This window comes from Larimichthys crocea, chromosome XX, assembly GCF_000972845.2.
Source record: "Larimichthys crocea isolate SSNF chromosome XX, L_crocea_2.0, whole genome shotgun sequence".
In the NCBI taxonomy this organism is placed as follows: Eukaryota; Metazoa; Chordata; class Actinopteri; family Sciaenidae; genus Larimichthys; species Larimichthys crocea.
In genome coordinates, this window is record NC_040030.1 from 1,449,331 (window position 1) to 1,462,550 (window position 13,220).

Sequence of the window (13,220 nt, forward strand, 5' to 3'; positions counted from 1 at the left end):
CAAGGTGTCACATTTATTCCTCTGTCGCTCTCGTTCCTCCCAGAGACATCGGATCATTATATTGAAGACAGTCCAGGAAGCTCCCGCGACAGCATCCCGGTGAGGTGACCGCCGGCGGGCCACCTGATGGATTTGTCTATCTGAAGACATTACTGGACTGACAAGTGTAGGGGGGACAGCTGGAGTTTGGAGAAGGCGAGGCCTTTGTGTGATGAAGGCCAATTAGGGAGCAAATTTCACACCCCTCCCGCCGTCACGTCTGTGGGCTGCATCTGTCGACGGGCATCCGGCACCGTGTCACGCTCACCACACAGCACATCCGCATCTGTGTCCCGCCTTGTCAGTCAACCTCTGCTGACCTCCTTCACCTCCGGCCCACACACACACACACCAGCACCTCTTCATCCCCCTCTCTTTCAGCGCCTGGGATGAGTGATGGCAGACGGGACATTGCTTGTCAAAGTCTACGCCTTTCTGTAAAAGTCAGGGATCATATGGGTCATTATGTTGTGCTGTTTGGGGAATATGTTTTCCAACGGGCTGCGTGTTTTGTGCTTCTAGACGTCTCCGCGACGGAGGGGGGGAAAAAAAATCGACGAGGAGGAGAGACGAAGAAGGGAGAAAAAAAAAAAAAAGAAAGTGGGATGAGGAGTTTAAGAGGAGTTGAGCCTTTGACGCAAGCGGGGAGTGGAAACAGTTGCCATGGTAACCCCACCCTGCCTCCAATGAGTCAATGAGTAAGTGAGTAGAGGAAAAAGAGAACAGAGAGAGTATATGGAGGGATGAGAGGAAGTGGAAGCTTTGGGCTAAAGGTATTTTGTCTGATCTGTCTGAACCTTTGTCAGGTAGAGAAATGAAAAGACTTAATACGCAGGAAAAACACACACAACAGCAACAACAATACACGACGCAGCATCACCTCAAGTACACCTCATTTTGCTACCTCCGCGCTGGGCCCCTGCTCAGAGCTCCGCAGTGAGCCTCCCCCCCCCACGCACCTCCTCTGTCTGGGCTCACACTTGAAGCGTTGATTAGGTTTTTCACAAAGATGCTAAATAATGAATGAATGGGCACTGGGGAGCTGTTAGTCTTTTTTATTATCCTGATTATTACTGTCATCCATCAGACATCAAGCTATTAAACAGACAGTCAGACATGTGACAAACTAAGGAATGAGAGGGGGGGGGGCAGTCACAGGTAACAACCTCGTGCAGAATCCAGGTTTGAAATGTGCGCCTCCATGTTACCTTTCTTCAAAATAAAGATAAATGCACCGACTTCAGTGAGATATCTTGTTTGTAACGTGATACACAGGAGGGGGGAAAAAAAACTGATAATGAAAGGAAGAGGCGAAGATAAGGAGAGTGCAGCAGAGCAGCAGGAGACGGACAGAGATTCATATTTCCTGCTAGGCCGCAAGACACCGCGATGATCAAACCAACAACTGTGTGCAGACAGATGGACTTTCCTCCGTCTCTCTCTCTCTCATTAGTAAACACCATCAGTATTGCGTGCAGTTGCCCCAGCCATTAGCACAAACTCAATACCCTCACGGGCATCAAACTCTCCATTAAGTCACAGTCTCAACCAGCACTTCCTGCAATTAAGGCATATGTTGTTTGTGCATGCATGTAAAGGCCAAAGCACACAAACACACGCACACACATATATATGTGTGTGTGAATAAATGTAACGGCTTACAAGTACTGTAAAAACAACAAAGCGGTAAAACAGACACGCACTCGCACACTTTAAAGACAGATGTGGGAACATCCAATCACACCCTTCATAAACTTTAAGTCTCCATTAGCGGTTGTTCACTGGGATGTTCTGTTTAAAGGTCCCTCTTCTGCTATCAAACCACTTTGTTCTTTGCTTGCCTACATGGTGGACCGAGCTATTACCAATGGAGCTGGCGTTCCCAAAAGCATCATGGCGTGGGGTTAATGGTAGCTGCTGTGGTTGGGCGATACATACCACGTCCATGGTTAGAGATACGGCCATATGGTTGATGTTCAGGGGTGGCTATCCTGCAGGTTAGGCTGCATTAGTCCGTTGTTGCACTTTTTTTGTCGGCGTATCTAATACTGAAGGGTTAAATTCTCAAGAGAAATGTACGTTACCATTAAGGATGTTTTATAACTCATTTTTCCATCACTGTTCTGTCTACAAGTGCCACAGTCAGTGCTATTAGTCTTAGTCATGGGTTGTGTCTGAAATCTCTTCCTTGTTGACTCATTCACTTTGCATACATAATGGACACTCAGTGTTTTAGTTCAGTGGTGCCCGGCCTCTCGGTCCGGACCCGCACGTGGGGGCGCAAGTTAAATCCGAGGGGGTCAAGAGATTGTTAATAATAGAAAAGCAGAAAAACATATTTCTGCTACACAAAATGGTGCAAATTTTTCAGACATTCCTTTAATGTTTAATGTGCTTTTTTTTCTTGACAGTTAATGGATATTTTCCATGTTTTCACAGTTATTCAAATCAAAATCTGTCTTTGCTTGAGTGGGTAAACATTCAGGATGCAACCAGTGATGGAAGACAAAGAGAATAAACTTTTTTTAAGGGTCCTGACCTGTTTAAACTTTTAAACATTTTCATTGGTTTAGTACATTAAAAGTACATTACATCAGCAAAAAGAAGTGTAGAGTACATGCTATGGACGCTGCTTTTTTGAGGGCACTCTCTAATCCATAAATATAGCACCTTAGGTAGCAAACAAGGTGCTAGTGCAGGTTACAGCTATAGTCAGTGTGTACGTTCTCATGTCATCTAGAGAGGGGTTGAGTGAAATGGGAAGTGAGATCCTGACTGAGCATCTCTTCACCTTCTTACCTGCTGCTGACCTCTTAATCATCAGCTCTTTCATTCACAGGCAAAGACAGACAGCACTCTTCCCTCTAAGTGCTTTACTGTGTCCAAAAGCTAAAAGGCAGCGCTCAGAACAATACGAACAAGAGTGTGTGCTGGTGTCAAGAAAGAACAGAAAGAATACAAGAAGAAGAGGAAGGCAAACACAAAAAAGAAGCAAATATAATAAATACATGAAAGACTTACTGGCTCACAGCTCGAGTAGAGACTTACATAATCCTGATGAACTTCATATTTTTATCACATATTTATTTCTCTGCAATAGAAGCACTGCACTTTATATATATTTGATTTAGTTTTGGGAGGAAGCAGAGCAGAGGAGAACAGCTCAGGTTGAAGGTATCGGCAGGCTCATCCGATGCCAAGGCTTCTAACCTTACAATCCAGGAAAGGAAGACTGTGACGTCACCGAGCAGGGACCAAAATATCACCATCCTTCCAGCAGACAAGTGAAGATGCATGGCTGACTATCACACCAAGGTCACCACACTCCTGAGCGACTCAAACACATGAATCACTGAGATGGGACCTCACTAATGGGTACAAGAAAAGGGTTATGGAGTGTTTACAAAAGTTACAAAAGGAAGGAAGCACTGACTGGTTCAAGACACACCAGAACAAACCCTAGTCCGGACCAGATATTACTGGACCTTTGTCTCAACACCACCTATTTCCAGTACAACCCACACAATGGGGTTTAAACTGGTTAAGAGGAACACACAGCCACTGGTTTAGATATGTGGATGACATATGGGACCCAGGAAAAAGCCCAAGCATTCATGATCACATCAACGCAGTAGACGGGAACATCAAGTTCACACGAGAGGATGCTGTCAACTAAGGCCTCTGCATTGGGGTTTACAGGAAAACCCACACACAGACAAGTGAGGCGTTATCAGAACCTTGCAACACTTGGCTGATGAAATGGCACCGACTGTGCAAGCTCAAAAAAAAAGGAGTGCCAACATTTGAAGGACGCCCTCAAAGCTTGTGGATACCCCAACTGGACCTTTGGGAATGTGGTCACAAGATCCAGGTAGGACACAAACACAGCAGGTGATCAAGAAAAGAAGGACAGACGCAACAACACTGTCATCCCTTACATGTTCCAAATCCCTGTGTTCTTCAAACTCAGCAACACGCTAAGACAGAACTTCGTACAACCTAAAAACTGCAGTCCCCACACCCAGAAAAGCAATCTGCTGTATGCAGTCCATTGCAGTGAGGAGTGCACAGACCCATAGTCCAGCCACTTAACAAATGCATGGCTCGACACAGAAGGGCCAACTCATCAGTACTGGACTCAGCAGTTTTTCTACACCTTAGGGACAAAGGACACTTTTTTAGTAACAATAATGTTCACATTTTGGATAGAGAGGACAAGTGGTTTGAAAGGGTGCTGAAGGAGGCTAATTATGTAAAAGTAGAGAAACCATCTCTCAACAGAGGAAGCTGGATCAGACTCCACTTATCCCCTTACTTATAATGCTGTCAGCCCTTTCCCAGGAGACTGGACAACAATTCACACTGGACCTCAGGTGACCTTAACGACTATCGGCAGTCGTTACAAAAAGGAGCACTAATGAACCAAGAGGAAACAATGGCCTGGTTAATGATCCCACCAAGGCTCGCCACAAGTCAGTCAAGCTGAAGAAGCCTCTTGGATAAGAGGTGAAACGTCTTCATGGATCTACCGTAGCACCAGATTGTACTCCTTCGTATTTTCTGCCTGGTTTACACCAAATACATGCATGCTGAGTCAAACTGAGACAAATATTTCAAGCTGTTTTCAAATATGCTTCTGCTCTGAAGGCTTCAAATGAAAGTACACACACACACAGGCTGTGTGAAACTGTGTTAAAGTTGGATCATAAAAATCTATACATTTAATTGCTGTGCTTTCCAGTTCAATTTCATCCAAATAATTCAACCATTCTTGATGCAGTCCACTCAGGAGTCACGACTAGTCGACACACACTTATTCCTCTCCGCTCTCTATCTCCCCCATCAAATCTATGTGGATTACCAAACGATAGGCCTGATTTCACATGGGCTCACGCTATTAATGCTCTGACCTTGGATTTCAACCAGGCAATTTGTCTAAGAGCTGGCACAGCCTTAGCTGCCCTGGCTGACTCCGTCCGTGATCCACGATTGGTATGGGTGGCAGTAACTCTCCGACTGTCTGCCCGTCAGCCTCCATCCTCCCGAAAAAATGTCTCTTCTTTACTACTCAAGGGTTATGTTTAAATTGCTGTGATGAAGTACTTCAGAGCAATCACTTGCAATTCTCTTCTCTCTCGCGCGCCCTTTGTCTCACTTAGATTTATCACTGATCATAGATCTCACCAGGCATCCATGAAATCGTTGTTAACTCCGAAATCTCCATATCATTTGTCCACATGTGAACCAAAGCTCCAATTTACACCTGTTATCTTTATCTGGATAATAACATCTGATCAGAGTTAGACGACCTTTCAAGTAGTTGGGTAGAAGACGATAACGCTGTATAGATTGTAATCATACCTGGTTGAGAGATCCAATCACAATACGAGCCTGATCACCTCCAAATGTGGTCTGGTTCATTTGTGACCAACAGGGTGTAAATCAACACTAAAATCTGGCACTAAATCAAGAAGTAAAATATTTAACATAAGTTGTGGTGGCCTGAAGGCTTGTGTCCATTCAGAGATAATTGGTACAGCAAACTGTTGCCTTGATAGTTCGAGAACCAATGTTCTCCCTTCAGAGAAGGGGCTTTTTGGGGTCTAGAAACTACTGTACAAAAGGTTCCTGGTGTCCCTGTAAAAGGTCCTGCAATAGAAAGGTAACCATTTGTTTTCAGCACTACTAACTATGCCTTTGTTTGACTATCGAGTCTTAAGTTAGATCAACAGTTCATTGGTTAGCTCTACGGTATCAAGTCTGATCTGACCATGTCTTTTTTGGAATGTACCACATTAAGACCATATGTTCAGAACAAACACAAACACAAAAAGAAGATCCACTAGATGGTAGAAGGGTACTTTACAACAACAGCTGCTGTTGATTTCGATACTCAAAATTGAAATATTTAGATTGATTTTTGATATAAAATCAGTATTGTGACACCCCTTATAATAGTATTACACTGCCACATTTTTTTCACTCGGTTATGTTGCCCATACCATTAGAAGTGACAGGTCTATCTGTCCTGTTTAACATCTATTTCAGGCGAAACAGAAGTTGTTAACTCAATATGTTGATTTACGTTGTGTCAATATCATTAATCACGTCCACACGCCATTTTTGTTTGGAATGGATCAGGGCTCTGGCACAGAAACACCAGACCTGACTGAATCACTGAAATATTCAAAGTTAGGGGCAATTCATTGATCTGGAATCAGGCTAATAGAAAATATCTACTATGCTTTGACAGCCACAGAACCTCTCTAGTCTATTTGTCTGTTTATTTGTCAGTTAACCATCTGTCAGTGCATCCACTTATCACTGTATCTAATCAGTAGTATACCTCTCTTTCAATCTATCCACCAAAGCATCAGTTTGTCATCGCACTAAAGGTTGCTTTATGTCACTTATGACCTACTTGACCAGGATGATTTGTTGGGATCTAAACCCTTTTTTAGAGAGTAATAGCCAAATATGTCACACAAACTAACATGGACAGCACATATTGAAGGGAGAAAGGTGTAAACGAAAAGCCAGAGAAGCAACAGAACCACACATGGGCTCATCCATCCATCAGTTCAGATATAAAAAGCCCAGCTCATGACTACCCCTCTTCCTCTCAGCAGCACTGAGGCCCATTGTTGAAGCTTCATTAATGCACAAATTAACCTCCCCTTACTCTCTCTATCTCCCTCCCTGTCCCTGCAACAGTTATCTGCAGTCCATTTGCTTATGTGGTTATCACAGCACAGCCTGTGTCCTATCATCATGTCTTCTCCCTCCATTCCCTTTTGTGTCTTTCTCCCTCTATTTGTTCTCCCATTTGTTCTCCCTCTTTACTGTTCACCTCCTTCCCTATCTCCAATGCTTTCCCTGCAGCAGCTCTGTGAGTGGTTATCAGAGAAAATTACAATTCTGTAGCAAACAAATGGGTCTTTTTTTTTTTTTTTGGTTTCTCTTGTTGTATTCTGTTCAGAGAGAGGATGACGGAAAAGTGGCTCCAGCGAAAAAATCTGCTCTCTCTTCTCCGGGCCTTGAAGAATGCTCCTCCATTAAGAATTCAGGAGAGAGTTAGCCACCAGACAGCTGGGCCTAATGGCACGGCAAAGCTAATGCAGAGCTAACACACACACACACACACAGATAAGAACACACACTAACCCTTTAATATCACAGCCGATTGACTGGCAGCAACGAGCATATGTTAAGGAAACAAAATGGCAAATGGGAATCAGAAGAATATGGATTAAGCAGTAAGTCTAAGCTCGTACACACAGGGGGCTTAATAAGCCTGATAAAGGCCACACACACACTTACAACACAGAAACACAGATAAGCACTGAGTTTGAAATGCTGCACTGAGCTTAAAAACACTTAGTGTCAATAACGTAAAGCCTGACAAATCTCATCTTTGATTGTCTACATAACTACTCAACTGTGCGCTTTTGTGGTGCAGTTAATGTGACTAATTAGAGGACAGAGGGCTGAGTTTTAAACCGTCCATACGAGCTTGATCCAAGCTGGAGCAAAGTGCACTCTTCTCGGCTGGAATATTCCATTTCTTCAACGCATGAAGTATTTTTAAAAGTGTTTAAACTCGAGAAGCGTGCATGGATAGACCCTTGACTTTCTATGCTTGTGTACGTACCCTTATGACCTCGAGTCAAGTCTGTACATCGCAGCTTAGCTCCCAGCCAGTGCCTCCTGACCTCAGGTTTGCTCTGTGTCAATGAGTTTGCAGCAGTTGGGTGCGAAAAATGTGACAAAACAATCCAATTAGTGGCTTGTTCTGGAGCTTTCAGCCTTATCAGACAGTGCTCATCAGCAGCAGAGGTTTTCACACTCGCAGATGTTCAGACTTCCCGTGATTCGCAGCCTTTTTAATCATCCAACGGCACGAGGAAGAGAATGAGCAGTCCTCGAGCTGTGGTTTATTTGTCGACTGATGTACAGATGTATTTATACACCTTTTAAAGGGCCATGTCAATGATTTTACACATTAGGTTTACCCTGTTGATGTCATAGTGATGTCATCAGGGAGGAAGGGGGGTGTAAGGAAAGATACTTCTGAGTTGCATTACAGGAAATGTAGGATCTAGTGTTTTGGGGAAATTCTTTGGACTTTGTATGGTCGTATCTCTCTCACAGGACCCACAATGTTATGGTAGTGACCCACTAAATCTCTGAAATATCCCTTTAAACACATTTTTAATAGATCAAATTACTACAAACAAACTGCCACACAGGGAACCTGAAACTTTTGGAGCAAGAGCGAAAGAATATCAAAGGTGAGTGGAGTTGACAGGGTTTGAAGGGAGGTAGGGCAAGGACAAGGTAACTCACAGGGGACGGTGCGGAGGTAGAGGTTGTCCCGGATGATCTGCTGCAGCTCGTGGTCCACCGAGCCTTTCTGGAAGCGCAGGTTGAGGTAGTGGCGCAGGTCCTTGTCTATCACGCCCCCTGGAGGAACACAAGGGGGGCAAGAAATGAGTAATCAGAATCAGACGTCCTCCCTCAAATCAATCACTTGTGACAAGACTAAAGCAACGGCCCAGAGGAAAAAAGAAACTTACTCGGTGACTCAATGAGAAACGGGGACAGCTTGACGTGTTTGTGAATTATCCAGAAAGAAAGAAAGAGAGAAAAAAAACATTGCTTCATTTGCACTGCTTTGTGTCCAATCTCCAGAAACTTCAAGAGCAAGCTTCAAACACTGCAGCGACAAATGACCCAGAAATCACTGAAAAACCACAGTAAACAATTTGAATTTGCTAAATCCCTACAAACAAACACAGCCGACGCTAATGAATACACTCTGCCCTCTCCAGGATTCAGCATCTGTCAAGCGCAGCCACCGATTGGTGAAGGTGTTAATTGGAGCGGTGGCCAAACACATGTGGAGAAATGTCTACATATAAATCACCCACGACTTCCCCCCGGGGGGTTGTTTTTACTTCAGTCCTCCCTTTTCCTCTCTGTCTATACGGCAGTCCCAGTTGTGTGAATGGAGCTCCACTTTAAACCAGTAAATCTTGCCGGCTCAGCAGGACAAGATAAAAAATAAAAGTGATGGGGGGGTGACAGGGAAATGGAGGATGGGTATAAGAGAGATGGAAAAGCAAGGGCAAATCCCAGGGGGGGGGGGAGTAGGAAGAGGGGAGGCAAGCTAAAACAAGCATCAACCCCACCTCCCCCAGCCCCGCCAAACAAATACTCCATCTATCTACTCCGCCACACACTCGCAATCACATTTCAAATGGAGGCAGGACAGGACAGATGCGAGGACGGGGCTCGACTTATGTTACTTAAGGGATTCCTCGCGGTGCCGCTTTAAACCAACACACTTGTCATTCTTGTTACTCTTCTGCGTGGAAGTAAGGCAGCAGAGGAGAGGAGCACAGAGAAGACATTCGTCTAACCTTCAACATCCTCTGTAAAGCAGCAACTTGGCATGGTGCCACATAGCATTTAGCCGCCACCCCCCACCTCTCTGTTTTTTCCTACCGTGATCCCGAGGCAGTGACATCCAGGCATGATATGCACATGACAGCAACGCACACATGTGCAGACAGACATATCCAAACATGAAAAACACAGGCGACGATAAAAGCGCACAGACAGAAGGTGAATTTAATTGTAGGAAATATAATGAGCGGCAAATGAATGCAAGGATAACCTAGTTTGGAAGTTTTTCTGTCATATTGGGGGGAGATCTATTATTTAGCACATTCTGGCTCTTCAAGTCGTGTGTCCAAACACACACAAACCACACACTCACCAACATGCACTAATCCATCAGAGCTGAACTAATTCACGGAGCTCTGCGTTATAATCGTGCAAACCTGAATAAGAGAGAGACCGGCTCCCATCTGTGTCTCTGTCAAAGACGTGGAAGCAGCACGACCAGCCAATTTACAATTTGCATGAGAAAAGAAGCCGAGCCAATGAATCTGCATACTGAAAAGGTGAGCACACACACACACATATTAACACACTAAATGGCACCTCTTGTGCGGACAGCAGTTGTGCAGCCGGTATAGTGTCTGAGTCCTCTTTCCACAGGTTTTGTGATGCAAATAATCTCCGCTGAAGGAAATCTTGCGTCGGATCTTTCCTGCCGGAATCCCCTCTCTGTGCTGTCCCGTCCCTCAGGTCCCCAACTCTGCCTCTGTTTGCCCCAATCTAGCCAGTGTCAGCCAGCCAGCCAGCCAGCAAGGGAGCTGAATCACCTCTCTCTGCACTCCACCGTGGAGAGATGAAACAGGAGAGCGCCGGAGAATGAGTGACTGAGAGACACCGAGGCAAAGAGAGAGTGTGTGAGAGAGAGCGGGAAAGAGAAGAAGTGTGTGTGTGTGTGTGTGCGAGGGAGAGTGTGTGTTGCTGCGAGTGAGGGAGGGGGCGTTGGGGACCTATCGCACTGAGATCCCTCTTTCTATTGGATCCCTCCAGATTCTCAGGTCCTGCAATGCCCCCCATCTGCAGCATGGGGCACTACATCTGCTTCACATGCCTCTTCCAGATTAAAAAACCGTCCCCTGCCACATCACACACTCGGCTTATAACATCCACATGGCCCAAATCTGACCTTTTTTTTTTTACTGTCAACAACTCTATGGTGAAACTAAACATAGTGTTTCAGAGCCGTCCAGCTCCCGCTGTGCAGAATTCCTACTAATTAAGTTGTTTGTTTACTCTGTGTTTAGCAACCGACATCGGCGGTTCGTGGTGACACATTTTTTTGCCAATTCTGGTCATGCAATCGTTTCATTTATCTCCTGCTCCTCTTCTAATCTTCCTTTAGTAATGACATATATTTATGTGCTTGTATACACATTGGCAGGCCCACAAAGACAGCTTGACTGTGAGGCTCACAACATCGAAAACAGAACCAAACAATGTCACATTTTATGGGTGTTCTATCAGCGCAATAAAATCAGAAATTATGACAGAATGTGCAGCCCTTTGACATATAGAAGTCAGACGTTCTCTTTGAGATGTTTAGTCATCTAAGTACAGCAGAGCGGCAGCAAATTATTTTCATTATTTCAAAAAGATTCCCATCATTATTTTCCCATTTCCTCACCTGACATCTTCCAATTGTTTGACTTGTCCAAAACCCAAATATTCAAACTTTACAATGATAAAAAAAAACAGAGAAAAGTATCAAATTCTCACACTCCAGCAACAGGAACCAGCCAAAAAACACTGAAGAAAAGTGATTCCTCCCTCCTGATCCACGTCCCCAATAGGGAAATCAATAAAAGTTCATGGAAAGGCAATATGTTGGAAAATAGTTGCTGAAAACATGTGAAAAGACTTTGTTAATGAAATGTGGAGTTAGAGGTTCAAACAGTTTTTCACCAGTTTTCAGTCCAGGATTTTGTGGGCGGTCCTTAAAGGGTGGCTCGATGACACGCTGAGGCCACCCTTAGCATACCCCTGCACCCCCAGCGGAGCTAGAGATTAATTCATCTCGCTCAGAGTGTTTCAAAGTGAGTCATGTCGTTTTCTGAACTCATCTGACACATTTCAGTCACTTTAAAATAGCTGCTCCACTGCTCCCACGAGTGGGCGTGGTTTCAGCTCATTCAGAGGACACGCCCCCACAGTCCTGGAGCTGAGCTGCTCATTTTTACTTGATTTTGACACCTAATTTCATAAACTTGTCAATTTTTTTAATCATTCAAATTTGGCTGGGTGGTTAATAACACTTTGGTCTTTGGAACACATATTTTTTCTTACTTTGCACAGACTTTAAAGTTTCATCAAACATACGGGGCAAAACTAGTAACAGTAGGAGCCAGGGTGACTGCTATTAAAATGCGTTCAGTTTCGTGCAAGTATCTGTTATGTAAATGGAATAGTCATAGTCAAAAGATACAAGATTTTCCTCCTATAGTAACTGTAAACAACTGGCATATTGGATAGACAAATAGATACATCTGAATCTCCATAACCTTGCGAGCACCAGAGCACCTTTTGTTCAGTTGTTTTTTCCAAATTCATTCAACTTTTGTTCCAGTGTTCATTTCCTGAATGACTAAACAATTAATTGTTACAAAACAGGGCTTAAGTAATCAGTCAAAATGAGTTTCCTTTCAGAGTCACTGAGCCGCAGTGAGAACACACACTGGTGACTGCAGCTCTCTTCAATATGGCCCAATATTTGGCCGGGTATCCAAAAATAGATCCTGTGTACGTGTCCGTGCACATACAGCGATGCAAGAGAGTCCAATTCTTGCAGCGGCTCCACTGGTCTGCAGTCAGTGAGGTGTATGAGGGTGAAGGAGGTCATTTAAACAGATGTGATGCTCTCTCTTGTTTTTGTTCCTCATCATTTCTTGCAACTCAGACATCGAAGCTATCACGTCACGGATACGTGATGCTGCCGACGGAGAAAGGTGTGCGACAGAGGCAGCATGGAGGGGAGAGGCTGGAGATAGAGAGGAAAAAGGAGACCGTAGAGACTGTGGATTGACAGTACTCCTCCCTGGTGCATGAGGCAATCAGCGGAAAATGACAACAATACCCATTATTCGAATATTATTTCGACTTTGACCTTGAGGAAAGGTAACAGACATTTTTAAAAAACACCTGATCCAAAATGAAAATGACTCATCCTTGAATTTCTAACATGTTAAGAGCCACGCTCAGCCATGATAACTGTTTCCTAAACAGATGGGTGAATGAAAATCGTTGCCATTCTGCAGAAGAAGAGAATCCACCATTTAGGCTCAGCAGGTGTCATATAAATCCCCTGGGAGGCCGGGAACGAGAAAGAACAGCCTGTAGAGAGTCAAAAAACAAGACAGCAGCTGGTTCCTCCGGGGGATAGAGGTGCTATAAGAGCTAACTGCCTCATACCCTGGCACAAAAGTAGTAGAGCTCGCAAAATAGCATTGGCTACCACTGTAACTACATTCAGAGGGAGCTGAGCTGGAGCAGCACTCACCCTTCAGACATGGCAGTTCTAAACATACGTTCTTCCTCTTCATTGTGGCTTTCACAATGTAAATTGTGTTTGCATTCATGATGAATAATTCATGGTTTATTGACTACAGTTTAACATCAGTTTAGTTTGTAGCAATGTGAGTGGCTCTAGGGATGATAGGCCAGTGAATGCATGACTTAGGCTAAGACTGGAATATCTCTAAAGTATTGGATGGGTTGCCATGAAT

General features: G+C 44.2%; 1 protein-coding gene across 11 annotated transcripts in view; it reads right to left on the reverse strand.

Annotated features, from left to right (window-relative positions):
- magi2a (membrane associated guanylate kinase, WW and PDZ domain containing 2a) overlaps window positions 1-13,220 on the reverse strand; it is a 224,191-nt gene that overhangs the window by 147,452 nt on the left and 63,519 nt on the right. For 9 of the 11 annotated variants that reach the window (XM_010738926.3, XM_019278453.2, XM_019278454.2 and 6 more), the window contains one exon: window positions 8,386-8,502. In XM_010738926.3, the coding sequence (XP_010737228.3) occupies window positions 8,386-8,502 (117 nt within the window). Of the gene's footprint in view, window positions 1-8,385; window positions 8,503-10,047; window positions 10,278-13,220 lie in introns of all 11 variants that reach the window. The other 2 variants (XM_027272508.1, XM_027272505.1) reach the window with 2 other exon arrangements.